The following is a 27,397-nucleotide window of genomic DNA, read 5'->3' as shown; positions in this document are numbered from 1 at the left end:
TCTTCATTATGGTGGTAAGAGCCATCTTCAAGGTATAGAAACAAGGTGCAGCATGGCATTTTGGAACAGGTAGTCTCTTCCAACAGACAGAACGTTCTCACTGGTGCCCTTCAGACGAAGAAGTGCAATGCCTGCTGTGTCAGCAGACATCACCCAAGCAAGTACCATCTCCATAATGGCTGCACCACCTCGCTTGTAGGTGCAGAGGTTCCCTACACTGCATTGGCACCTCACTTGCATCGTGCGACAATCAAGGAGTATGGTGCAGCAGCGCACTCTTGCACTTGAGAATTGAGGGCTGTGGCACAACACACCGTGAATTGGTGCAGTGATCCACAGGTCACTTGAACAGGCTTTAAACGTTAGTCAGTGAAGAAGGTACACCATGTGTACAAGGAAATAAATACTCAACACAGCAAGTTTGTAGTAGTTTTTGCGTGCCAGAGCGACCAAAATATGAGAAAACACGTTATTGTGATATCACACTTACTCACTCAGCTCTGGTACCAAATTTAAGGATGGGGACTTTAGCACTCATCTTCACCAGTATTACCCCTCCACTGCAACGAATGAAAACAGTGTTTAAAAATAATAATTTCCTAGTAATAACCAATTTAGTCTTCCTCTTTAGTGTCTTTTAAGTGAGCTGGTAACCAGAGATCACACCTCACCTCTCCTTGGATGCTGCTTGTGCAAGATATGCAATCTCTTGCGTGACTCACATGACAATGACGAGACAAAGCTCCCCAAGCTACACAGCAAGAATGTGCTGCTTGAGTAGTTTGAGTATACATTCATTAAAAGGTTGCAATGAATGGCTGCGGAGAGCCACAACAGTTCAATGCATGGTAGCCATATTGTCTATTTAAAAATGGTATCATAAATCATAGTTGCACATCACATTTCCTTATTGCCAAAACTGCCACTGAAATTAAGAAGATCTGGCAAAGGCACTAGATTCCAGCACGTCTTTGCCCACAGAGGTAGCATGCAGTAATGGGCACCCTGCAATGAAGTTTGCCTGTACATGTCGCACCACCTAGCAGCAGCGGTGAGCAACCGCAGGTAGGCTCTCACCGTAATTTTACCATTGTCCGTGGTATGCTCAGGCCCGCCTGCAAGCCTACTTTTCCAATATTCCAATGAATACACGGCGGCCTCTTGGCAGCTCCTTCGTGACAAGCATGAACAAGAACAACAAGCCCAGATACTGATGCGTTAAGGAGTGTCACAACCGCGAAGGGGATGTCGGCATCAAATTGTACCACTTTCCTTCAAAACCAGGGAAGCAACCCGGCGGCTGAAGTGGATTGTCGCAGTTCGTGTCAGTCTTGCGAATTTCTGTTAAACGAACTAAGACGTAAATGCAAAAAACAAGAAAAAATATAAAGAAACCAGAAGCGGCATCTGCAAAAACACACAATAAAGCGTCAACTGCATAAAAACGAGTGAACTGATTCCCGCTGTTCTAAATTAGTTCTGATAGTTGTTTAGCTCATCTTGCTCCAAAACAAACACGCAGTGGTTGTTAGGTGTCAAATTTAGCTTCGTAAGCACTCTGTGCTGAAGCTTTGTACACGCTGTGCTTCTCTGTGCGCCAACATCAAGACGCGAATGCTGTAACCGAGCTCATTCGTGTCGATGTTTCCTCGCGCTTATAACAGAACTAAGGTTGGAGTACACTGAAGCACATGTCGAGTATTTGAAAATTAGCATTTCTCTCATGCACACAAGCGCATATTTGTTCAGTCTTCAGGTTGTTTAGTCTAAGTTCATTGCTCACTATAATGCTTCAGCGGTAATGCCCTCTCACATACGAGCCCGAACGAATATACCAGAATATGCTTGAGGCACTTTGTCAACAGAGAAAAAAAGCACGTACCTGGCAATTCACCAAAACCTCGACAATTGTAATGTGCAAGGCACGCTTCAAGTAATGAGGCGACAAATGACAGTTCAAAGACATCCAGTGCCGTATTTGCTCACTTAAGTGGCATAAAATGATGATTTGTCAACTCTGAGTTCGACGTCGTAGGCATGCTTGCTTTGTTGTGACAAATACTTCGCGACCTGCGGTGGTTGCTTAATGGCTATGGTGTTGGGCTGTTAAGCACGAGGTTGTGGGATTAAATCCCGGCCACGGCAGCCAAATTTCGATGGGGTCGAAATACCGAAACCCCCATGTAATTAGATTTAGTCCACGTTAAAGAACCCTAGGTGGTCCAAATTGTGCCGCAGTCTCCCACCACAGCATGCCTCCTAATCAATTCGTGGTTTTGGCACCTAAAACACCATAATTTAATTTAAGCACCTCGCTGTGATGTCCGCACTGTTTACTTCGTTGACACAACATACATGATAGTAGTCGAAAATTTGACTTCCTTTCTCAAGCATCGGTGGTCCAAAACTGGCCTCAATGTTTTCGATTGCCTTCAAACCGGAATTTAGAACGTCTGACAGATTTCAAACGAGCGCTGCAAAAGCATGCCTCTGTAGCAGTGGCCGGCGGTGGCCGCCTCGGTATTTCACGCAACTGACACGGTGGCGCTGATGGCTGAGCCGATCACTGCACCACCTGACCATTGCAGGGAGCCCATAGAGGCACACATGTGCATAGTTGGATCATGTGTGCAGAAGTGGTGTGCCCACACCATCATATCAAAAGACCACAATATGCTAACATGCAGTGTACAATAATGGTAGGTTTCAAGATATAAGCATTCACTAGAAACAAAATGGGATGGTTTTTGTAATCGTTGAGCTCATGTTATAGGTGTTTTTCCATAATTGCTTGTTCTTTTGAAAAAACTCTGAAACCAGGAAAACTATTCTTTCCACACTAAACATGGTGAGCCTTTCTTCAGGATGTTTCCAACAATGAAATCTGATGGCAATGCTAATGTAGACCCAGTGTTGAAACAAACTTTTTTCATGCTGAAAATTTTTACGTTTTAAGGAAGAGTGGAGGTGCAATAATGGTGGTATTATATATGAAGGATCATTTCTCCTGCAAAAAAAAAATTGTGACATCGCAAAAGCTATGCCGCAGTTGCGGCAATCTAATGCCTAAATATTGCAGGTCTCAAGCTTCAAAACAATCATTCTTCCGAGCAAGTCTAGCCAAACAAGCAGCTAAAGACGTCACAACTTCTCCAAAAATTAACTCACAGAAGTGAATTTTGGCATAGAGGCTTAGAACATAGCTGTCAATTAAACTGTCAAATTTAATTAAAATCTAGCCAGTGCTTCAAAAGTTTATATTCTTGGCACATGTCCTTATCCAAAGATAAGAGTGGCAATGGTCAACTTTTTGAGCATGATTCAAGGCTCACTGGATAGCCTGATTTATGAATGACAGTATGCAACCTTCCAGAAACAGTCACTACTGGAGGTTAAAGGGGCCCTGAACCACATTTTACCGAAGTCGAGAAATGCATTTGAAGTTAAAATAGACTAGTATTTCAGAAATACTTTGCCACGAAGGGTACTTCAATGCATTCACTGAAACGGAGTTATTGGCGATCAAACGTCTCCTGTGGGGTGCTTCCGCTCCTTCATCAATGACTTGCACTGCGAAGGCTACAGCAGAGCGGGGCGTACCCACAACTCTGCCTACTGAACGTCACCATGGCACGCAGTTCAAATTTGATTTTGTATGTTCACATAGATGCCACTACTTCCGATTTTGGCACCTATGATGTGGCAAATGCTATTGTCTACTGTGAGCCGCACTGTGCTCATCCAGCGGACTAGTAACGGCACCCCGCGGCAGCTGTGGTATCTACGCTAAGTTGCACACCGCAGCTACATGCAACTGTAGTATGTATGTGCAGCGTTTGCTTTGTGCATGACAAAGTTTGAGTGTGTGCTCGTGCTCATTACACCAGTCCAGCTGTGCTACATGGTGTGGTCCGGCTTTGTCCTTCACCAGCTTGACCGACGAATAGTAGCCACATCCAACTTGCACATTTTGAAGCGCTATTGACAGCTCAATATGAAGTGAAGCCGGCTAAGGCGTCTAACCAGGAGCGGCCAGGAGTGAGCACAGGTTGGCACGTGTGTGTGTGTGTGTGGTGTGACCAGGGTTGTAAGGTTTCCAGCAGAAAAAGTAGCAAAAAAATTCCAAAAAGTAGCCAAAAATGTGGTCAAATGATGCAAAGGAGTTATTTGGTATCTAAAAAAGTACCCATGGTGCAACAAACCAACAACTGTAGATTGTTGATGCCTAAAGAAAGAATAAAAGGAAAAAAGGAGCTGTAGTTTTCGGCTGCCCTGAAGACAACGAGAATAACAGAACCAAAAACACGGAATCACATGGTAACTGTATCATAATTTACCATATTGACTAGCTGATGTTCTGTGACAATTTCTGCCGCACACTTGTGTGCCTTTCTCAGAACCGAAACGGTTTCACCAGTTTCAGTACAATAAACTCGCTTCACACTGTCCCTGCATCACTATGACTTCTCTCCAAACATTGCCATGCAAATTGTATGACATCACACATGTTCTACTCTCCCTGGGATGAAGTCACAAGCGCCTTTAAGAAAGTCACATAAACACTGGTACCTTTAATCTCAAGGCTGCTATGACGCATTTTTGGTTGGTGCAGTCGCTTCTGGCGCCACAAAGTATAGTGTTCAGGATTTGCTATCGAAGTAACCATCACTGGGGTTGGGATTAGGACACCACCTATTGCTTTCATCCAATGTAGCACGAAAAAGAGTAGCCTTTCAGATTAGTTAATTCCTGCTACTCAAAGAGAGCTCCTGTATCCCACTCACAGAGAAATTCAATCATTATCATCAGCCTGGCTACGCCCACTGCAGGGCAAAGGCCTCTCCTATACTTCTCCAACTACCCCGGTCATGTGCTAATTGTGGCCATGTTATCCCTGGAAACTTCTTAATCGCATCCGCCCACCTAACTTTCTGCCACCACCTGCTATGCTTCCCTTCTCTTGGAATCCAGTCCGTAACCCTTAATGACCATCGGTTATCTTCCCTTCTCATTACATGCCCTACCTATGCCCATTTCTTTTTCTTGATTTCAACTAAGATGTCATTAACTCGCGCTTGTTCCCTCACCTAATCTGCTCTTTTCTTATCCCTTAACGTTACACCCATAATTCCTCTTTCCATAGCTCGTTACGTCGTCCTCAACTTAAGTAGAACCCTTTACGTAAGCCTCCAGGTTTCTGCCCCGTACGTGAGTTTTGGCAAGACACAGCTGTTATACACTTGCAACCTGCTGTTCTTGATCTGAGAATGCCTGCCAAATGTATCCCAGCCCATTCTTATTCTTCTGATTATTTCAGTCTCATGATCCGGATCCGCGGTCACTGCCTGTCCTAAGTAGATGTATTCCTTTACCACTTCCAGTGCCTCGCTACCTATCGTAAACTGCTGTTTTCTTCCAAGACTGTCAAACATTACTTTAGTTTTCTGCAGATTAATTTTTAGAACCACCCTTCTGCTTTGCCTGTCCAGGTCAGTGAGCATGCATTGCAATTGGTCCCCTGAGTTACTAAGCAAGGCAATATCATCAGCGAATCGCAAGTTACTAAGGTATTCTCCATCAGCTCTTATCCCCAATTCTTCCCAATCCAGGTCTCTGAATACCTCCTGTAAACACGCTGTGAATAGCATTGGAGAGATCGTATCTCCCTGCCTGATGCCCTTCTTTGTTGGGATTTTGTTGCTTTCTTTATGGAGGACTACGGTGGCTGTGGAGCCGCTATAGATATCTTTCAGTATTTTTACATACGGCTCGTCTACACCCCGATTCCATAATGCCTGCATGACTGCTGAGGTTTCGAATGAATCAAACGCTTTATCATAATCAATGAAAGCTATATATAAGGCTTGGTTATATTCCGCACATTTCTCTTTCACCTGATTGACAGTGTGAATATGGTTTATTGTTGAGTAGCCCTTACGAAATCCTGCCTGGTCCTTTGGTTGACAGAAGTCTAAGATGTTCCCGATTCTATTTGCAATTACCTTAGTAAATACTTTGTAGGCAACGGACAGTAAGCTGATCGGTCTATAATTTTTCGGCGTCCCCTTTCTTATGGATTAGGATTATGTTGGCGTTCTTCCAAGATTCCGGTACGCTCGAGCTCTTGAGGCATTGCGTATACAGGGTGGCCAGTTTTTCTAGAACAATCTGCCCACCATCCTTCAACAAATGTGCTGTTACCCAATCCTCCCCAGCTGCCTTCCTCCTTTGCATAGCTCCCAAGGCTTTCTTTACTTCTTCCGGCGTTACTTGTGGGATGTCAAATTCCTCTAGACTATTCCATCTTCCATTATCGTCGTGGGTGCCACTGGTACTGTAAAAATCTCTATACAACTCCTCAGCCACTTGAACTATCTTATCCATATTAGTAATGATATTGCCGGCTTTGTCTCTTAACACATACATCTGATTCTTGCCTATGTTTAGTTTTTTCTTCACTACTTTTAGGCTTCCTCCATTCCTGAGAGCATGCTCAATTCTATCCATATTATTACGATATCATCGAGAGATGCTCAAGAGACGAGCCACCACGAGAATGACGATGAAGTGGGTCTGTGCCCTTGGCGAGCGAGTGTCGGCCTGGCTCTCTGGCTCCAGTGTAAATAGCCTGTAAATAGACTCTTTCGTCAGTGTCTTTCCACACGTAACATTCTGGTGGAGGTTAGCGATCCCCGTCCTCGCCACGGAACTCCGAAGTGGTCGGTACATCAAGCTTGTCACCATGCCTCCCGGTGACGAGACCGCCTCCGCAACGGCTTCGGCTTGTCCGACTGCTCCAATCGTCACGGTTGCCCAACATCACCACCGTGGTGTGTTCTCTGGCCTGGAGGGACAGGACGTTGACGAATGGATCAAGCTCTATGAACACGCCAGTGCTAATAACACGTGGGACCTAACGATTATGCTCGTCAATGTCATCTTTTATCTCGGCGGCACCCCACATGTGTGGCACCAAATGCATGACCACGAGATAACCAGTTCGGACAGTTTCAAAGAAAAGCTACGAGAACCGTTCAGCGACCCCATTGGGTGCAAGGTTGCCGCGAGAAAGGCTCTTGCCTCTTGTGTTCAGACATCAACAGAGCCAAACGTTTCATACATCCTCAACGTCTTGGCTCTATGCCGCAAAGCTGACAATACTATGTCTGAAGCAGATAAAGTGGCACATGTGCTAAAAGGCATCGCCGACAACACTTTCAATTTGCTTGTTTTCGGCAACGTCTCTACTATCGACGCCATCATAAAAGAATGCCGTCGCCTTGAACAAGCTAAGAGCCGCCGTATCACACACCCCATCACGCGGCTACGCAACAGTGCTGCTACGTCGACATGTGAGGGTCAACCGCGTCAGACCACTGCCTCCGACAACATAACCCGTATTGTTCGTCGCGAGCTCGAGGCCCCCTATTCGCCAGCTTTCTCCGTGATGCCTCCCGATCCGCCAGCAACCACGATTTCGATGATTCAGGCCGTTGTCAGACAGGAATTTCAGAACATGGGTCTGAACTCCGTGTGTTCCACGTCTCAACCCAGCATTCGCCAGTTCCCTAGCAGCCCTCCTTGTCCCCGGCAGTCATTTTCTGCCACATCTCGCCACAACCCGTTCGAATGGCGTACCCCTGATGACAGGCCGATCTGCTTCCACTTGTCGCATCGGCCATGTCACTCGTCACTGCCGCAACCAACGGCCACCACCTCCTCGGACATACACCGCCGCTTATTCCTGCACCTTTGGACCTTCTGTTCCCTATACCACCCGCCATAAACTCTCTGCTACTGATGCTCCTGCTCTGAGCCATCGCTACAGCCGCTCGCCCTCACCTCGACGCCATCAGTCTCGTTCGCCCCAACCCCGTCGCCTCTCTTCACCGCCTATCGCATCCTGGATCCAGCCGGAAAACTAGGCACTGCAGCTTCTGCAGGTGAAGCTGCATTGTCGACCCTGCCCTCAAGTCCTCTGCTCACGTTACCTATGAACCAAAACCTTCTTGACGTTGAAGTTGACAGCTATCCTGTCACGGCACTCATCGATAAAGGTGTACATCTTTCTATTATGAGTGCTGCCTCCCGACGACGATTGAAGAAGTTCCTCACCCCAGTGTCGGCACGCGTCGTTCGCGTTGCGGATGACGGTACTGTGCCTATCATCGCCATGTACACAGCACGTGTCAGCATCGCCGGCTGCCACATTCCTGTCCTCTTCACCGTGATTGGTCATTGCCCCCAGAACCTAATTGTTGGCCTCAATTTTCTCTCCGCGCATTCTGCTCTTACTGACTGCACTACCAGTACCTTTCGCCTTGAGTTGCCGATTCTCGCAGAACCTTCTGACGCACCCCAGTGCCGCCTACGCCGCACCGGCTTTCTTCGCCTGCAGCCAAAGTTAATAGCCACCACCACCAGCACTACCACCCCCCCTACCACCACCAATATATTGAACTGTTGTCTTCCCCACCAGCTCCTGATGGCAAGTACCTCGTCACTCCTCTGTACAACGTTCCACTACAGTATGACGTCACCGTGCCTTACAGTATAATTACTATTACTGCAAACCGCACTTGCATGCCTATCTTTAACTTTAGATTGGCAAAGCAAATTCTATCACAAGGTATTTGCCTTGCCAACGTTGAATGTCTCAGTGACCATCACGTGGCAGCTTTATCGGCCGATGCTTCTTGCGAGCTTAGTAGGCCCCTCGTGCCAGCCTCGGGCGCCGATCTCAACATAAAGAAAATGGTTGCGACGGACCTGTCCTCTGCGCAAGCTGAAGACCTTTGCCAAGTATTATCGTCCTACCGAGATATTTTCGACTTCGACGATCGCCCTTTAGGCCAGACGCTCGCAGTCAAGCATTGGATTCTTACTGGCGATGCTACGCCTATTCACCGACGACCATATCGAGTTTCTGCATCGTAACGCCGAGTAATTCAAAGTGAAGTGAACAAAATGCTAGATAAAAACACCATTAAGCCTTCTTCGAGTCCCTGGGCGTCACCTGTGGTGTTGGTTAAGAAGGACGGCACGTGGCGCTTCTGTGTAGACTACCGTCATCTGAACAACATTACTAAGAAGGACGTCTACTCGCTCCCACGTAGACGGCACCCCTGACTGCCTCCACGGTTCCAGCTATTTCTCGTCTAATGATCTTCGTTCTGGATACTGGCAGATTGCTGTTGACGATATGGACAGAGAAAAAACCGCGTTCATCACACCGGATGGCCTACACCAATTTAAAGTAATGCCGCTTGGATTACGCATCGCCCCTGCCACCTTTGAGCGTATGATGGACTCCATGCTCCAAGGTTTCAACTGGTCCACATGTCTCTGCTACCTCAACGACGTCATCGTCTTCTCACCAACGTTCGACACTCACCTTGAGCATCTAACAATCGTACTTAATGTATTTCGAAAGGCGAAGCTGCAACTTAAATTGTCCAAATGTCGTTTTGGCCACCACCAAATTACTGTTCTGGGCCACCTCATTGACGCTTCCGGAGTACAGCCTGATCCCGACAAAACTCGCACTGTCTGAGACTTTCCGGTTCCGAAGACAGCTGCACACATCCGAAGTTTTGTAGGGCTACGCTCGTACTTTCGTCGTTTTGTTCAAGATTGCTAGACCCCTCACTAATCTTTTGAAAAAAGGCGTACAATTCTCGTGGCGTACTTCAGAAGCCGCCGCCTTCTCTCGTCTCGTCACTCTTCTCACCTCACCACCTATATTCCCCCACTTCGATCCTGATGTCCCTACAGAATTGAGTACAGATGCCAGTGGTCATGGCGTAGGTGCCGTCTTAGCCCAGCGTCAGCGCGGCCAGGATCGCGTTATTGCTTACGCAAGCTGCCTCCTAGCACCATCGAAGCGCAACTATTCCATTACGGAACGAGAATGCCCTGCTGTTGTCTGGGCGGTTGCAAAGTTCCGTCCTTACCTTTACGGTCGCCCTTTTTCCGTAGTCACTTGACCATCATGCTCTCTGCTGGCTCTCATCGCTAAAAGATCCTACAGGACGGCTTGGTCGATGGGCTCTGAGGCTACAAGAATTTTCATATTCCGTGGTGTACAAGTCTGGCCGCCTGCACAAAGACGCTGACAGCTTGTCGCGTTACCCTGTTGATGACTCTGACTCTTCCAATATTGCCAGTGCTGCTTGCGTATTCTCTGTACAGTCGAACCCCGCTACAACGAACGCCGCTTCAACGAAATATTTCCAATTCCCCGTCAGCTAGCCATAGAAGTCAATGCAAGAAAGTTCTCGCCACAACGGACAATTTTTCGGGCTTGTTTTCGCTTCAACAAAATTTTCGCTCAGTTGACCTGGGCTTTAAAATTTGTTTTGCGATAAAATAAACATAACCCCAATCGTCTGCTATTTTTCATACATCCACGCCGCTTAGGTTCACCAAAAATGTGTGCCCACTGCACCGTCGCCGATAAACAAACTCAGGGAGAGGCGCCATTGTTTGGTGGTGATGATGATGGGGCTAGCCGCCTTGCGACAAGGCGCAGGCCTACTTTGCCAAACGGGAGCCACAGCCAATCCGTATCCATCCTAGGTCACGCGATCACTGGCGCAATGCGACAACGCAGATTTTCGTTTGTGCTTGTTCACGCAGCCAGCATGGCGACAAAGCGGAAGTTTCTTTCCTTGGAGGTGAAGGTGCAAATCTCAGCAAGGCTTCGAGCGGCAGAAAGAAAGGAGACGTCGCAGGAGAGTTCGGCATCTCCAGCAGTACGCGACAATTTTGAAGTCAAAGGACACGATCACCAGTGCTCTTTCTGTGGGGGCGTCCGCCAAACAGAAGAAGTTGACTCAAGCTACACACGAGGTTCTTGAAAAGGCCTTGTTTACATGGTTCCTCGACATGCATGCCAAGAAAATGCCAATCAGCGGAAGCATGCTGCAGCAAAAGGCACTTAACTATGCTTGCATGCTTGGCATCGACGATTTTAAGGCAAGCACAGGTTGGCTGACCCTCTTCAAGGCCAGACACGACATCGTTGTGAAAGTGTTGTGCGGCGAACAAGATGCATAGGCCCCGCCTCGTGCACTGGATGTAATGGACGCTTTTGAAATCATTATAATTTCATTGACGCCCACGATGACGACATCGCAATGCAGCTGCTGACCGAGTGCGAACATCGCACCCAGGCGATGATGACCGAAGGACGGAGGCAAACAAAGATGACAGACTTTTGTCGGAAATTATTGACGTTTTTGAATGTGTAGTCAAATCTGACAGTGTTTTGGGTCAGATTTCGTCACAACGAAAGGTGACCGGACTTTTTCTGGAAATAAATGATGTTTGTGAGTGTGTAGTCAAATTTGACAGTGTTTTGAGGCAAATTTCACCACAACGAAATTCTCGCTTCTACGAAATTTTTCGCGCGTCCCGTGAGTTTCGTAGGAGCGACATTCGACTGTGTCACAGTTGCTTAGTTTTGCCGACGAGCAACAACGTGACACCTACATCAGAGCACTCATTGACCGTTTTGAACACTTTCCGGCCAATGCTACTCTACGCCTCTTCGTCCTCTGCGACGGTACTCTGTACCATCGTAACCTTCATCCGGACGGCTCCGAGTTCCTACTTGTAATACCTAAACACCTGCGCTCAAACATTCTAGAAGAGCTTTACGACGCACCAACGGCAGGACACCTCGGCGTATCTCGAACGTCTGACCATGTACGTCGCTGTTTTTTCTGGCTGGGCCTTGCCCGTTCTGTACGACGTTACGTTGCCGCTTGTGAACTTTGCCAACGAGGCAAGAAGCCTTCCCAGCTCCCCGCTGGTTACCTGGGCTGGTATTTTGTAGCGATGCCTTTTCCGATTCTATGCTTTTTCAGGCTTTTCGCGCTTGACCAGTGGTCAGAGCGACAGTCTGCCCACATTATCAACGGGATTAGGCGGCCGTGTGTGGTGGATGATAAGAATAGCACAGAATAAGGCACAAGGCATCACTACAAAATAGCGGCCCTGCAGCTGCTCGACATCCCTGCCGAGCCCTTCCATTGTGTCGGCTTAGACCTTCTCAGCCCATTTCCGGAACCTACATCAGGAAACAAGGGGGTTGCAGTCTACGCGACCCGCTACGCCGTAACCCGCGCTCTTCCAACCAGTTGCGCAATTGATGTTGCGGACTTCCTCCTACATGATATCATTCTGATGCATGGTGCTTCGCGTCAATAGCTAACAGACCGTGTCTGTACGTTTTTGGCCAAAGTCATTGACGACACCATGTGTGCTTGCTCAATACAGCATAAATTTACCACCTCCTACCAACCCCAAACGAACGGCCTCACTGAGCGTTTGAGCCGCACCCTTACAGACATGCTATCCAAATAGGTACGTTTCAGACGACCTCCGTGACCTTTGCGTACAACTCTCCCCGTCTCGAAACTGCTGGCTTTTCCCCGTTTTACCTCTTGTATGGCCGAGAACCGACGCTACCACTGGACACTGTGCTACCGTCCGCCACAGCTTCAACTAGCGATTATGCCCGTGATGTAATCGCCCATGCTGACCATGCTTGCCAACTTGCACACGCTCGTCTACAAGTCTTTCAAGACAAACAGAAGCAACGCTACGACCTCTGACACCGTGATGTCCATTTTGCGCCCGGCACCCTCGTGCTGCTTTGGTCACCATTGTGTAAAGTTGGCCTTTGTGGAAAACTGCTTTCCTGTTACACAGGCCCATATTGCGTGCTCCGCCAAGTGACCGATGTCACCTATGAAATCGTTCTAGCCACGCCCACTACGTTCTCTGCTGTGACAACCAGTGACATTGTCCACGTCGCCCGACTCAAACCCTACAACTCTCTACGCGCCTTGGATATTTAACAACACCGTGATGGCACTTTCGCCACCGGGGGGTAGTATTATGATATCATCGAGAGATGCTCAAGAGACGAGCCGCCGCGAGAACGATGATGAAGTGGGTCTGTGCCCTTGGCGAGCATCAGCCTGGCTGTCTGGCTCCAGTGTAAATAGCCTATAAATAGACTCTTTCGTCAGTGTCTTTCCACACGTAACAATATTATACTTCCTTATGTCAGCTATCTTACGCTTAGTGATTAACTTGGAAAGTTTCACCAGTTCTATTCTAGCTGTAGGGTTAGAGGTTTTCATACATTGGCGTTTCTTAATCAGATCTTTCGTCTCCTGTGATAGCTTACCGGTATCCTGTCTAACGAAGTTACCACCGACTTCTATTGCACACTCCTTAATGATGCCCATAAGATTGTCATTCGCTTCAACACTAAGGTCCTCTTCCTGAGTTAAAGCCAAATACCTGTTCTGTAGCTTGCTCCAAAATTCCTCTATTTTCCCTCTTACCGCTAACTCATTGATCGGCTTGTTATGTACCAGTTTTTTCCGTTCCCTCCTCAAGTCTAGGCTAATCTGAGATCTTACCATCCTATGGTCACTGCAGCGCACCTTGCTGAGTACATCCACATCTTGTATGATGCCAGGGTTAGCGCAGAGTATGAAGTCTATTTCATTTCTAGTCTCGCCATTCGGGCTCCTCCGCGTCCACTTTCAGTTATCCCGCTTGCAGAAGAAGGTATTCATTATCCGTAAATTCAATGGGCATCTGTAATTATCTGTCCCTGACAGTCCCGGACCACCCGAGGCAGTGATTTCAGCCAATGAGCTGAATGGAAGGGGCCCACTGGCCACATGATGGCTATAAGTTTTCTGCTCCTGGATTTGCTTAAAGCACTTGCAAAAAACGAAACTATGACCTTCAAGATCTGGCTTTTGGGCCGGTTGCTTCAAGGGAGTCCTTGAATTATTATCGAAATTCAAATGCAGATTTTCGTTACTTCAGCCTGTTTATTAAACTGTGTCAATAAATATACACAGTAACAGTAGGAAGAAGTGCACTGACCCATACACCCTTCTTGATTGATGTCAGCTATTGGCCAATAGCAGCCATGTATGGGAATCTGCTATATTACGAAATAAAGCGTCCCGAAACGAATGAGGAGCAGGCTTCTGTTGAAAAGAGAGCATCTGAGAAAGAGGTACCTTTGTGCTCCACTTGTGAGCTTCACACACCGCGCACGACTGCAGAAGTTAGCTGATATGTTCACAGTAGCATATCTGCGGACTGTTTTTTCAGCAAGCCTGAGGGGCGGTTCAGCACCCCTTTAAATGACAGCATACTATCTAGTACAGGAATGAAATCTTCAACTTCTGGCTACAACAAACAATCCAGCTTCTTTTTCTGAACAGAAGATGACACACTGCATGCATTGTGATTGTGAGCATGCATTTTGGAATACAGTGAAACCTCCGTATGTCATATCAGGCATGAATACACCTTCATTTTACCCAATACAGGGGAAATGCATTCATACGTTTTGAGAGAGAAAGAAAAAAGAAGTGAGAAAAGACGTTTTAACTTGGAAAACGTAAGACCATAAGTCGCAAAATATTTGGGAGACTCAACTGTAATTGACATCTACGTAATGTGAAGAGTGGCGCAAATCGTTGCAACACGGGACACCGATGGGTATTGAGCTGGTGGAGCCCAACTGGCCTGAGCGGTCCAAGATGCGCATTGTCATTTTTGCGGCTTCGGCAAGCTTACGTTTCTGTGCCTCAAATTAGGCATGGGTCAGCAGCTTCTTTGGGCAGTGCATTTTGGCAGGAAGTTGTGATGTGTCCCTTTGGTGGGAATTGTTGTGGCGTGAGACGCTGACACCCGTCAAGTTGGTGGGGCCCAAGTGACCCAAGAAGTGACCGTAAGAGGAAATTGAGTGCGTGCTGCCATTTTCACATGACACGAGCAGGCGAGTACTGTGGGGAAGCTGCTGTGGCGGATGCCTACTGCTCTCAAGTGCTTCCACCTCGCACATTCTTTTGTTCATATGGGATCTAGTGGCCGGGAAATGTATCATTGCAGTTTGGCAATGTACTGAATGTTGGTGGCGACGGATTGTGTTTTCCGGGAACATATTAACAAGTAAAAAAGAAGTGCAACTGGATTGAGTAATTTTTTTGATTGCCAATGTTGGGGTCAAGAAATCGTACGAAATGGGATCATATCAACAAGGTTTTACTGAATTTGTTATATTGGATACTTGCTGATGCAAAAAAAAAAGTTATAATAGCATCCACGCGAGAGAAAGGCAAGCATACGTGATGCCACTGATAGGTCAGCAAATGGCGTCCTGTCAATTTTGACAGCCTCTCTGCAGCTTCCTGTGCCAATAGTGGCAGATGAACAATACTAAATTAATATATGCTTTGTATTATCGTTATTATGCACACAATACCAAAATTTGCTGTTTAAAGCTGCTCTGGCTGAATGTACTAGGTACTTTCGCTACCAAAACATATACTTAGTTTTCACTTTGCTATGATGGCCCTTGTCTAGCATCGCGCATTTTCGGTTTCGTTACAACAGGAGCACACTTAATGACATAAAGCATGGCCAGCCAAATTTTAGACCTACTTGTTATATTGTTATATCTCCGATAATAGGTTGCGTATAGTCTCACGTTCGGCCCAGAAATCCACGCTGGTGCAGGGAGTGTATACTGAAAGTAAGACTATACACAACACATTATATCCGTGTGTCACTGTATACTGCCAGGGTTTCCATAAACTCAAGAATGCACCATTATTACAGTCTCCTCTTCATTGACTTTCCCATTACCATTACAGCTGCTGCTGTATTTTTCCAAGTGGGACTTTCATAGCAGAAAAGCATTCCACAATGTGTTACCTTGTTCAGTTCCCTCCTAATGTTGTTGGGTCTGTACTGCTCCTGGGGCTTCACAAAACAAAGCGCATCCATGGCGACTACCTCTGTGCATCTCCTCTCCCAAGGGTCCCTGAAGAAACACAGTAGCACTCAGAAAAATATGAGGCAAGCTATAAGCACATACAAACATAATAAAGTTATTGGCAGCCCGAGACATGCATCGCCTTTGTGCAGCTTCAGCAGGCTCATGTTCGCGCTCCTCAATCTCAGCCTAGGTCAGCAACTTCTTTGGGCAAAGCATTTTGACAGCCAGTTTTGACATGCCGACTTGGCGAGAATAGTAATGGCATGAAAAGCCGACGCGCATTGAGCTGGTGGTCCGAGCGACTTGGAAAGCACTTACGTAGTCATTTTGCTTTCCATGGTGTCTTAAAGGGGCCCTGAACCACTTTTCATCGAAGTTGAGAAATGCAATGAAGCAAAAAGTACTTCAATGCTTTAAGCAGAAGCGGAGTTATCGGCAACCAAAGTTCATTTATGATCCCCTTCATGGTGCTCTCGCTCCTTCATTAATGCATTGCACTGCAAAGGCTACAGCGGAGGGGGCGTGCCCACAACACTCCGCCTACTGAACATCACCGTGGCGTGCAGTTTAAATTTGATTTTGTATGTTCATGTAGATGCTACTATTTATGAGGTTGGTGCATACGATGCCCCAAACACAGTTGTCCTTAGCGAGCCGCAATGCACTCAGCGAGCAGACTCGTGGCACCCTGCAGCTAGTGTAGTATGTATGTGCAGCATTTGCTTTGTGCACGACAGGGCTTGAGTGTGCGCTTGCGCTCATATGCTCCTGTCTGGCCATGCTACATGGTGTGGACTGGCTTTGTCCTCGGCCGCCATTTTGTAGCGATGCCTTTTCTGAAGTTAATGCCTTTCGGCGCGTTTCGCGTTCGTGAGTGGTCAAGAGATGCTGCGCCCCGGGCAGAGCGTCAAATGCAGCCACTCACGAACGCGAAAAGCACCGACAGTAGCATCAGGAAAAGGCATCGCTACAAAATGGCAGCCCTGCACCAGGCTTGACTGACGGATAGTAGCCACATCCCACTTGTGCATTATGAAGCACTATGAATAGCTCAATACAAAGCGAAGTCTGCCAAGGCAGCTAGCCAGAAGTGGTCAGGAGTAGAGTGTACTAGAACACTTTAGCCAAGAGTGAGCATATGCTGGCAAGCGTGCACGTGGTCTGGCCTTAAGTTTCTCATGGTTCAAGGCTAGCCGAGGGTTCAAAACTAATCAAAATTAGCGAGACCCAACTGCTATAACACCAATTCAGTCTGGCCAAAGTTTAGCTCTTACGCGGGTGGCCACTTCCGAGTGCAAGCAGTCAATAGTCTGCTTCTTCCGGAAGTGTGTAATTGTTATCGAAATTCGAAAGCAGATTTTCGCTTACTTCAGCCTGTTTATTAAACTGTGTCAATGAATATATACAGCAACAGTAGGAAGAAGCGCATTGATCCGAAGACTCTTCTTGATTGATGTCAGTTATTGGCCGATATTGGCAGCTGCATATGGGAATATGCTATATGACAAAATATAGTGCTCAAAAAGAGTGAGCAGAAGGTTTCTGTTGAAAAGAGAGTGTTTGAGAAAAAGGTAACTTTGCGCTCTACATGCGAGCTCCATGCGCCACACATGACTTCAAAATTTGGCTGAGATGTTCCCAGCAGCATATGCAATCTGTGGACTGAGTTTGTTCACCAAGCCTGAGGGGTGGTTCAGGACTTTTTAGAGGACCCTGAAATATAGCAAGAAAATGTTGCCAATCTGTTGTGGAAGCTGCTGTAAACATGTGAGCCAAATATTACTGCACTGCGTGCAGCAAAGCATTAACAATCTCATGTCAAAAACAGCGGAAAATCACTATCTCTTGCTTCCGCAATGCTGTCACGCAGTGTCATTGAAAGCAGCAGGACAACCAACACTCACTAATACATTATTGCTAATTTTGAGTACAATAAATGAAAAATATATATTGATACAAGGCAGAAACATATTTAAACAATGCGCGCAGGTTCATGCGCCCCCTCAAGAGGACAACGGCGTATTGGAGGAAAAGACGACGAAATGATGGCACGGGTTTTCACCGCACACACTTGCATCGTAGATGGCCGTTGTCAGCGTCTAGAGGAAGACGAAGATGAAGTCTAGAGGAAACGTGACTAACGAAAGGAGATATGCCTTTCGTCTGGCAAAGTGAACAAGAAGATGCATTCAATGAGCTATGACGGCGACTTCAAAACCACCCGGTCCTTGCGCACTTTGATGAGGAAGCGGAAACAGACATCCACACAGACGCCAGCAATTTAGGACTCGGTGCCGTCCTCGTTCAATGGCAAAACGGAGAGGAAAGAGTGATTGCCAGCCGCACTCTTTCGAGGGCTGAAACCAACTATTCAGCCACTGAAAAAGAATGCCTCGCAGTAATATGGGCCATAGAAAAATTCCGACCACACTTATACGGTAGACCGTTCTGAGCAATCAGCGACCATCACTCATTGTGCTGGCTTGCAAACCTGAAAGATCCTTCTGGGCGACTTGCTAGATGGAGTCTGAGGCTGCAGGAATACAACATAACGGTCGTGTACAAGTCAGGTCGCAAGCAAAGTGACGCTCATTGTTTATCACGTGCGCCGGTCGAATCTGCTCCTGTGAAAGATGGACACGACTTTCCGTTTCTTGGAACCGTGACCACATCTGAGATGGCTGAACACCAACGGTCTGACGCCGAGTTGCTCCTACTCATCAGGCACCTCGAGGGACACCCCGTCCATGTTCCGCGAGTTTTCTGCCGGGGATTGTCATCGTATGTGATGAGAAATGGCGTCCTGTACAAAAGAAATTTTGAGCACAGCACAGAGAAATTTCTACTCGATGTTCCTTCAGCTTTGTGATCCAAAATCTTGGAAGCCTGTGACGATGACCCATCAGCAGGACACCTTGGAGTGAGCAGAACGTTCGCCCGAATTCGTGCTAAGTACTACTGGCCAAAGCTATTGACTTCAGTACAGCGTTATGTACGAACATGTCGGGATTGCCAAAGACGCAAAACGCCTCCATTAAAACCCGTAGGCCTCCTTCAACCAATAGAACCCCCAGGAGCCCCGTTCGAACAAGTAGGAATGGACTTGCTCGATCCTTTTCCGACATAGTCATCAGGGAAACGATGGATTGTAGTAGCCACGGATTACCTAACCCAATATGCCGAGACATCCTCTCTAATCAGTGCAACGGCTGTTGAAGTGGCTGAATTCTTTGTCACCAAGGTAGTATTACGACACGGTGCCCCTGCAATTATTATCACGGACCAAGGAACTTCGTTCACAGCCGATTTGATGCAATCCATTATGAAACTGACTCATACCATCCACAGGAAAACAACTGCCTATCACCCTCAAACAAATGGGCTAATCGAGCGATTGAACAGGACGCTGACCGATATGTTGTCAATTTACGTAGACTTAGAGCACCGTACATGTGACAAGATACTACCCTATGCAACATTCGCCTACAATACCGCATTGCAAGAGACCACTCAAGTAATGCCATTCCAGCTTGTTTTTGGTCAAACAGTTACCATACCCTTGGATGCAATGCTGTCTGTCAGCGACAGTACAAAACAGAACCTTGACATCAGCGACTTTACACAGAGGGCCGAAGAAGCACATCAGCTGGCGCGACATCACATTCAACAAAGGCAGCGCATCGACGCGGACCGATACAACCTGCGGCAAAGGGAAGTGGAGTATGCCCCAGGCGACAGAGTATGGGTGTAGACTCCCGTGTGGACGCGCGGCCTGTCCGAAATGCTTTTGCGCCGCTATTTCGGCCCTTACCGAGTACTTCGCCGCATCAGTCCCCTGAACTACGAAGTTACGCCAGAAGGACAAGTGAGCTCATCACGATGCCGGCGTCGCACGGAAACTGTACATGTGGTCAGACTGAAGCCATATTATGACAGGCAGTGAATATTAGGCCAAACATCTATTCTATGCCATATACCACTTTAGTATGGACAACATCTTGTGAACAATTTAGTCGCTGTACGCATCGGGACGATGCGTTTTGGAGGGGGGATAATGATACAAGGCAGAAACATATTTAAACAATGCACGCAGGTTCATGCACCCCCTCAAGAGGACAACGGCCGATTGGAGGAAAAGACGGCGAAATGATGGCACGTGTTTTCGCCGCACGCACTTGCATCGTAGATGGCCGTTGTCAGCGTCTACAAGAAGACGAAGAGGTGAAGCAATGCTCAAGAGAGAAGAAGAGGGCATTCTTGATCTCCTGTTCAGAACGCGGCAGTCCTTTTTATTTACCTCCAGGGCACAAGTTAACCCACAATAAATAGCTGTGTCTGGACTCCCTTAATTGTTCGTTACAATATGCCTGCAATCTCAAAATGACAAACAATGTATTTCAGCCTTGCACTGTGCGTGACTGCATCAGCTGCACTAAGTGCAGCTGACGTCTACTGCAGCTGCATAGTCTACAGTGCAGTCTACCGCTGCCACCACAAGGTGCCATGAAAGGCCCTTTTGCCGCTGCAACACACAACTTTTGGCGGGGGCTTTGCCCTCTTGGCTTCTCACTTGTGTAGCTTCCAGCCTACTAGTGGAGAGAAAGCCAGGTAACAGTACGATAACTCCACTTATAGTTGAAGGATTCAAAAAATTTTTTCAACATGAGATTCATGATAGTGCAACGTCCTTTATCGTATTTACTCGAATCTAACATGCACTTTTTTCCGATAAAATGGGTCTAAAAATTGCATGCGCATTAGAATCGAGTATGACCCTAAATCTGCGTTACCATATTGCCATCGGCCTTTCAAAATGGCCGCGTCGTACACGCTTCGAGCCTAGTTGCTGTAGCTTCCTCTATATGCTGTAGTATGTGTACTTAGTACACCGTCGAAATGTGTCTTCCCATTCTCTGCGTTTCCTCGATCAGTATGGAAGTGCCGATTGCAGACACATGATGCTGCAGTTAAAAGGAACGTTATTGTGTCTGCAGAGACGGACAAAAATCAGGCTGTATCACAAGCGTTCGGAGTTCCTTAAACTTGTGTGCGAGACTGGCACAAACAGGAGAGGCGTTCTACTCTAGTCGCTGCTGCGTACGGCGCAACTGTGCGGCCCCTATCTTGAATGTGGTCTGTGATAAAGACAGAGTCTAGGTAGCTAGGTACACCGTGCTGTGTTCTCATCGCTTAGTTGGCGTTGAAGCGAGAGGCCATCGTTCCTGTTACCACACTTCCTCATTCCAGCGTTTTGATAAAGAGTTCCCGCAGTCATTGAGTGAGATGTATTCATGTTTGCTTGTGCACGCGTGACGCCATGCTTGTTAATTTAGTCAGTAAGCGAATGTTTAAAAGCTTATACGGCCGATAAAACTACTATCCCTACTTTTCGTATAGCTGTCTACTAATTTGCTATCACAATCGATGCTTCGCCTTCCGGGTGAAACTGCAACTTTTTCTAATTATCGCAACGTTAGTGTATTGGGAGTAAATCCTTGTTTCTTTCAAATGAGAGAAAGTTGTATTTTGGTATGGAAGAATTAGGTGCGCAAGTAGTGTAAAGGACTTTTCTTTCTTTTCGGTCACGGCAAATGGGTGCGCATTACAATAGAGAGCATGTTAGAATCGAGTAAATACGGTAATAGCGAAGCCATTCGACGATTAGTCAGAAGAGCGCCTTAGGTCCCCTTTAAGACAGTAATGAGTAACTGAAACGAAATCAAGTTGATGGGCAGCTCCAGAATGTGATGCCTATGATACCAGCAGAGCGAAGCATGAAGCCCACTTAGTGTCATCTGCAGCAGGTAACAGCGACGCATTTGGGTTATTGCCTATTAAAAGCATGCAGTGTGGTTCCAACTTATGCTTATCGCAATAGGGTTGGTGGTAATAGCTGTGAATGTGGCTTGCGATGACCTCGAAGGAGATTTGCTGGTACCAGAATCAGAAACTGAGTGCGTGCTGCCATTTTCATGTGAGACAGGTGGGTGAATATAGTGGGAAGGCTGCTGTTCTCAGTCGCATGCACTTCGCACCTTTTCTTGCACATGGGATCTAGCGGCCGGAAGACATCACGCAATTGCAGTTTGGCGATGTACTGAACGTTGGTGCCGAAAGATCATGTTTTCCGGTAACATATGAACTGGTAAAAAAGAAGCGTAACTATCGTGGGGCAGCTCTTTTTTCTTAATTGTGGATGCTGGCACCAGGAAATTGTACATAACGAGATTGTATCAACGAGGTTATACTGTATTCTTAGCAACCGAACCAGAGGCCACATCTGTATGCAGCTTGCCATGACAAAGATCCGTAATATACTGGTCGCTTTATCAGGAAGCTGCAGTGAAACACAGACAAACCTCTGTATAACAAACTTTGATTTAATTAAATTTGAAATGTAACGAGCTAATTTATATTTTTCAATCTTAGTTGCATTGAAAACCGTGTATTTTTTTTTCCACGATTTAACTAAGTAATTTTGCGACTCAGTTCCTATTTAACAAAGTTTTCGACCAATTCAAGCATATACTTGGCCTGTATGTACTTTACTACCTGCATGTACTTACTAGCCTTTATGGCTAGTAAATATAACAAAACAATATAAATGTTGGCCGAGGGAAAAGTTACTGTAGTGTCCTTTCTGCATGAAAAGTTTGAGTGGTTTGAGTGGCAAAAGCACAATCAAAGCGCTTGCGCTGAATCGCGGTCGGCAGGAAACACCACTGCTCCATTTGTCGCGTTGGTAAGCAACCTGCGAAGGCTGTAGGGCATGCGGCAGCTCACAGCGCCAGGAGAAACTCAAGAGATGATGATTACTTCTGCGCAAAAGGGATGGTGAGGAAGTTAACACGCGTTAGCGGGGAGGGGTGGGCAGGAATGCGCCAGCTACCAACTCCTCCTAGCGCACGTTCGAGCACGGGCCCCTTGGAGGTAATATCTCCACAGAAAATGCAAAGGGTGAGCCGAAATGGTTGGTGCCTTCACAAGAATTTTGTTGTTCCCACGCATTTAGTGTTGGCGGTCGCATAATCTCAAGTTTGCAAGGCCCGGCGCGAAGTACTTGCTCACGTTGTGACTGCAAGTTCGTGGTCATCGAGTGAGATTTGTTAATGTTTCCCTGAGCACGTCTGACATCAAAAAAGCTACGAACCTTACTTCGTGTAGTTGTCTCTATACTATCGCCATCAATGCCCCGTCTTTCTGGCAAAACTGACTTTTTTTTTTTTTCTCAGGACAAATATCCGTATTTTTACACTTTTGTATTTCATTTGTAGGTGCCCACTGTAGGCACTAAGCGCAGTCAGCTTTGGCGTCCAAGATTTACGGCACCGCACAATGCAACACATGCAAATGTTGGACGCCCGTGAGCCACAGTGATGCACTGCTCTCAGTGTGATCTTCAATGCATGCACTGAACCAACCTTCTCGCAATTTGTTTATAAGTGCTTACCAACAAGACGCTATCTACCAGAAATGCTCTAGGAGCCCGTGAAGTTGTTTTTAATGCTAAAACTTTAAAATCAGAAATTAATGAAAATTGAGGTTAAACGAAGTTTCTTACTCCAAGTACAACTGCGTTATATCGAGGTTCGACTGTACCTTTTTTTTTTTTTCAGCACATACTGTACTTTATTACAGCATCCATTCCTATCCTAAATACAAGTGTCCAGTCTAAAATAAACAAGTAGTTACTTTTACATTCCATTTCTTTCTGTGTTGTTTCCATCTTTCTTGTCTTTACGCAAACATAATATGCAATAAGAAAGCTTGTGTAGCACCATTTGCAAGGTAATGTGCTATGGTGGCTTCCAACACTTTCCAGATCAGGTTATTTACAAATGTTAAATGCATCATTAAACAAGACAGTTGTATGCAATCAACAAGCAACAAACAAGCAACAAACATGCAATACATGCAGTAGTTGTAAGAACCAGGAATAGACAGGCCAGGAGTGAAATCCATTTCTGGTATTAGAGTTTAAACAGCCAAATATGCAAGACCTTGCATGCCTATCATGAACTGCAGAACATGTATATTCACCTTGGAACTTCATCTTTGAAATCATTCTCCCATGTGAATTGGCCAGCATACCCAGAAGTAGCATTGAACTGCTCTACACCTGAGAGTTGTAAAGTAGAAAAGACAGAAAGCAATAATGTGTCATGCAAGCATACTAAATTTAGTGTCGGAAACAATCTATTGTGTACTGAAGTTCTGTTAAGGAGGAACACCAACCTGACCCACATTGGTACATTACTTTTCAAAAAACTTATTTTGCATTTCTTAGGCTGAAAAGAATTATTAGTAACTAGCATGGCTCCAAACTTCTTAATATGAATTTTTAGCCCGAACTGCATCACACACAATATCCTAGTAATGCCATGGATTGAACAGTATTCACAAATTTTAGTCCACAAGAGCTGCTTGGTTGAGTTATTGTTTGTTCTTTAATGCAACTGAATCTTTTTCTTGTTAACAGTCAACTAGCCTCAGTTTTGCGCCGCAAAATACTTTTGTTACCATACCAACACAATAAAACCCCAATACAGATCTCCAACCATCACAACAGAATGGAATAAATTAGACTTTGTTGAAATACACATCTTTGTGGTTATTGTTCTCACAATTGGGTGTGCATTTGAGTTTGACCTCATTCACCTACCCATAACTGAGCAAACAGGTGCTCTCGATGGCATTTTTAATGAACATCGGGTGAGCCCTTTTAGAAATCAAATGGGCATATGGCTAAGCTGTGAGCACTGCTCTGCAATCAAAATGTTTTTTTTTTTTTTTTTTTCAGGAGATTTATGAGCGTGTGACTGCAGTCTGTTGTAGTGCTGGTTAGCCAGTCAGTTAGTCAATCGATCAATCAATTCATCACTCAATAAATCAATCAGGCAATAAAAAACTTTATAAGTCATGCACAGGATGTGCTACTACAGGGTCCATTATGAAAGTAATGCGCATGATTTTATTATAACGCGACTATCCATGGCAGCACGGTAAAACCGGTTGGGAAATGTGACAAGGGTTCTGCCCTGCCTACATAGCCGGTCGCTAGTTTAGTCCGAGCAGTGTGAGCGGATAACATGGCACACTGGAGCGTTCGCTTGAACAGCGATACGCTATCAAGTTTTGCGTGAAGCTTGGAAAGAATGCAACTGAAACATTCCATATGCTTCAAGGGGCCTTCAAGGACTACTCCATTTCAAGGTCACAGTCCGGGAGATGGCACAAGGCATTCAAAGAGGGCCAGGAGGAAGCCACCGACGAACCCCGTTCTAGATGCACAACAACAACCAGAACCGACGAAAACATGGATCATGTGCGGGAAGTTTTGTATGCCAACCATCGATTGAGCATCCAGCAAATTGCTGACACCCTACACATGTCAACATGTGCGGTACATGAGATAGTGATCGAGGATCTGCAAATGCGCAAGGTCTGCACGAAGCTTATGCTGAAAGTATTGACGGAAGGTCAGAAAGAACTGCAGAGTTTTGCGCTGTCAAGAATTGTTGGACTTGATTCAAAATGAGCCGGACTTTCTTAACTCTGTAGTAACCAGAGCCAAATCCTGGATGTTCGAGTAGGACCCAGAATCGAAAAGGCAGAGCAGCAAGTGGCACACAAAATCATCCCCCCACCCCAAGAAAGCGCGAATGAGCAAGTCTCGCATCAAGATGACGCTCATTGTCTTCTTTGATGCCCAAGGAATCATCCATTTTGAGTTTGTATCGCAGGGAGAAACTGTCAACTCAGCCTTTTACCTGGAAGTGCTCAAGAGATCGAAACGACGGGACGCGCGTGTGAAGGCTGACATCAGAGACACAGTCAAGCTCCACCATGACAACGCCCCCAGCCACACGTCCATCGTTACCAACTTCCTGGCCCGGAGCAACACCCCGGTGGTCGCCCATCTCCCTTACAGTCCCGACTTGGCTCTGTGCGACTTTTTTTTGTTTCCCCAACTGAAGAGTGTGCTGAAAGAAAAGCACTGGGAGACCATGGAAAACATCCAAAAGCATGTTACAGCATTCCTGAGAGACATTCTTGTCGAGGACTTTCAGGGTGTCTTCCAGGCGTGACAGACATGTATTTGCAAGTGTACTGATGCAGGGGGAGAGTATTTTGAAGAATTTTAACCATTTGTACAGGTCCGGTCTTTAATCTATTTTCCCCAGAAAATGTGCATTACTTTCATAATGAACCCTGTATAAGGCTATTTGAACTGACAGCTAAGAGGCTAGTATCTATTGCCCTACAAAACTGTGTGTAAATGTGAGAGAGACATAACAAGAATATTATATCAGGATAACTACATTCCAATTATTTGACAGAAAACATGTGGGAATAGATATAGTAGGATCAATACAAACATTCACATAGCCTTTCTGCCTAGCATATGCAAGAACAAAAAGAAAACAAAGGAAAAAGGGAAGGCAAAATCAGCACATGCCATCCAGTGCAGCTATGTCACAAAGTAAAATATTGCAGCCAAGTAGCTCAAGTATGAGAGGATCTATTGAAGATGATGCTCACTCAGTATGAACTATGCATGGAACTCTGCAAGAATGTGCAGGAAAGTTGCAGATTTAATTTTGCCATACGGGCAAATTAATGTTAATAATAACAGCATATGATATGGGCAGCGCAACTCAACAGGTTCAGTGTGAAGAGTCGGGCATGTCAAAGTTTAGTACAAGATTGGTTTAAAAAATGTTGAGGCATTCTGGCAGGCCATAGCTACGCTGATGTCAGATAACTTGGAAGTGCACCGCAAAGACTCACTGTACTTTTTATTTTTTGGCGACTGAATGAGATTTGGTTGTATTATGATAAATCCTGAACCCACCGTGAGGTCACTGCTGCAGGAGCAGAAGTCATTACCCATGCCTCAAGTGCTCAAGACAAATACTTGTAGGCAAAGTCATGAAACAAGCCTCCTGGAATACTGGAAAATTTCTACTTAATTTATGCCACCAAAGGCAATTAAGCCTGTATGACTGCAGACAGTTGCAGATACAGAGTGACCACTTTGCAGTAGGCTATCAAGGAGAAATGACAAGAAAAACAGACAACAGGCATGCTGCTTTGCTGAAATGATGCACTAATTCACTGTCAATTCACAAACCACATAGGCTTCATAAAGAACATAGGCTTTAGCAGATGAACCATTCACGCTGCAGTCCTGACCAAGCGTGAGCAAGTCAGAGAAAAAAATCATCTGGTTAAGGCGCGTATATTGTCCGACGCAGCACAAGCGCGCGCGTGCATTCGCTACATCACGTTGGCGAGAGCAATGTCTATACAGTCGAACCCACTTATAACGATACCGGTTTGAACAATATATCAGTTATAACAATGAGAAGTTGCTGCACCGTCGGCGTTTGTATGTTTTCCATAGTGAAATAACCCGCTTACTACAATGCCCCGGTGCCGCATTATCGGTTATAAGAACGAAGTCTGGCTGCTGGGTGTTAGAGTTGAAAGGTAGCGAAATGCGAAATCCTTAAAACGAAAAAAAGAAAACAAGAAATTCGAGCCACTGCACGATGGGCCGCTGCTCCA

At 46.1% G+C, this 27,397-nt stretch overlaps 1 protein-coding gene across 2 annotated transcripts in view; it reads right to left on the bottom strand.

The window, feature by feature from the left end:
* Positions 1-27,397, bottom strand: part of LOC139060224 (poly(ADP-ribose) glycohydrolase-like) — a 90,979-nt gene that overhangs the window by 12,053 nt on the left and 51,529 nt on the right. For both annotated transcript variants that reach the window (XM_070539281.1, XM_070539280.1), the window contains 2 exons: positions 23,867-23,945; positions 15,763-15,871 (listed from right to left, as the gene is read on the bottom strand). In XM_070539281.1, coding sequence (XP_070395382.1) covers positions 15,763-15,871; positions 23,867-23,945 — 188 coding nt within the window. The remainder of the gene's footprint in view (positions 1-15,762; positions 15,872-23,866; positions 23,946-27,397) is intronic.

The sequence above is a fragment of the Dermacentor albipictus genome, chromosome 5 (assembly GCF_038994185.2).
Source record: "Dermacentor albipictus isolate Rhodes 1998 colony chromosome 5, USDA_Dalb.pri_finalv2, whole genome shotgun sequence".
Classification (NCBI taxonomy): Eukaryota; Metazoa; Arthropoda; class Arachnida; order Ixodida; family Ixodidae; genus Dermacentor; species Dermacentor albipictus.
Note: the sequence above shows the minus strand (reverse complement) of the source record. Positions and strands in the feature narration are given on the sequence as shown.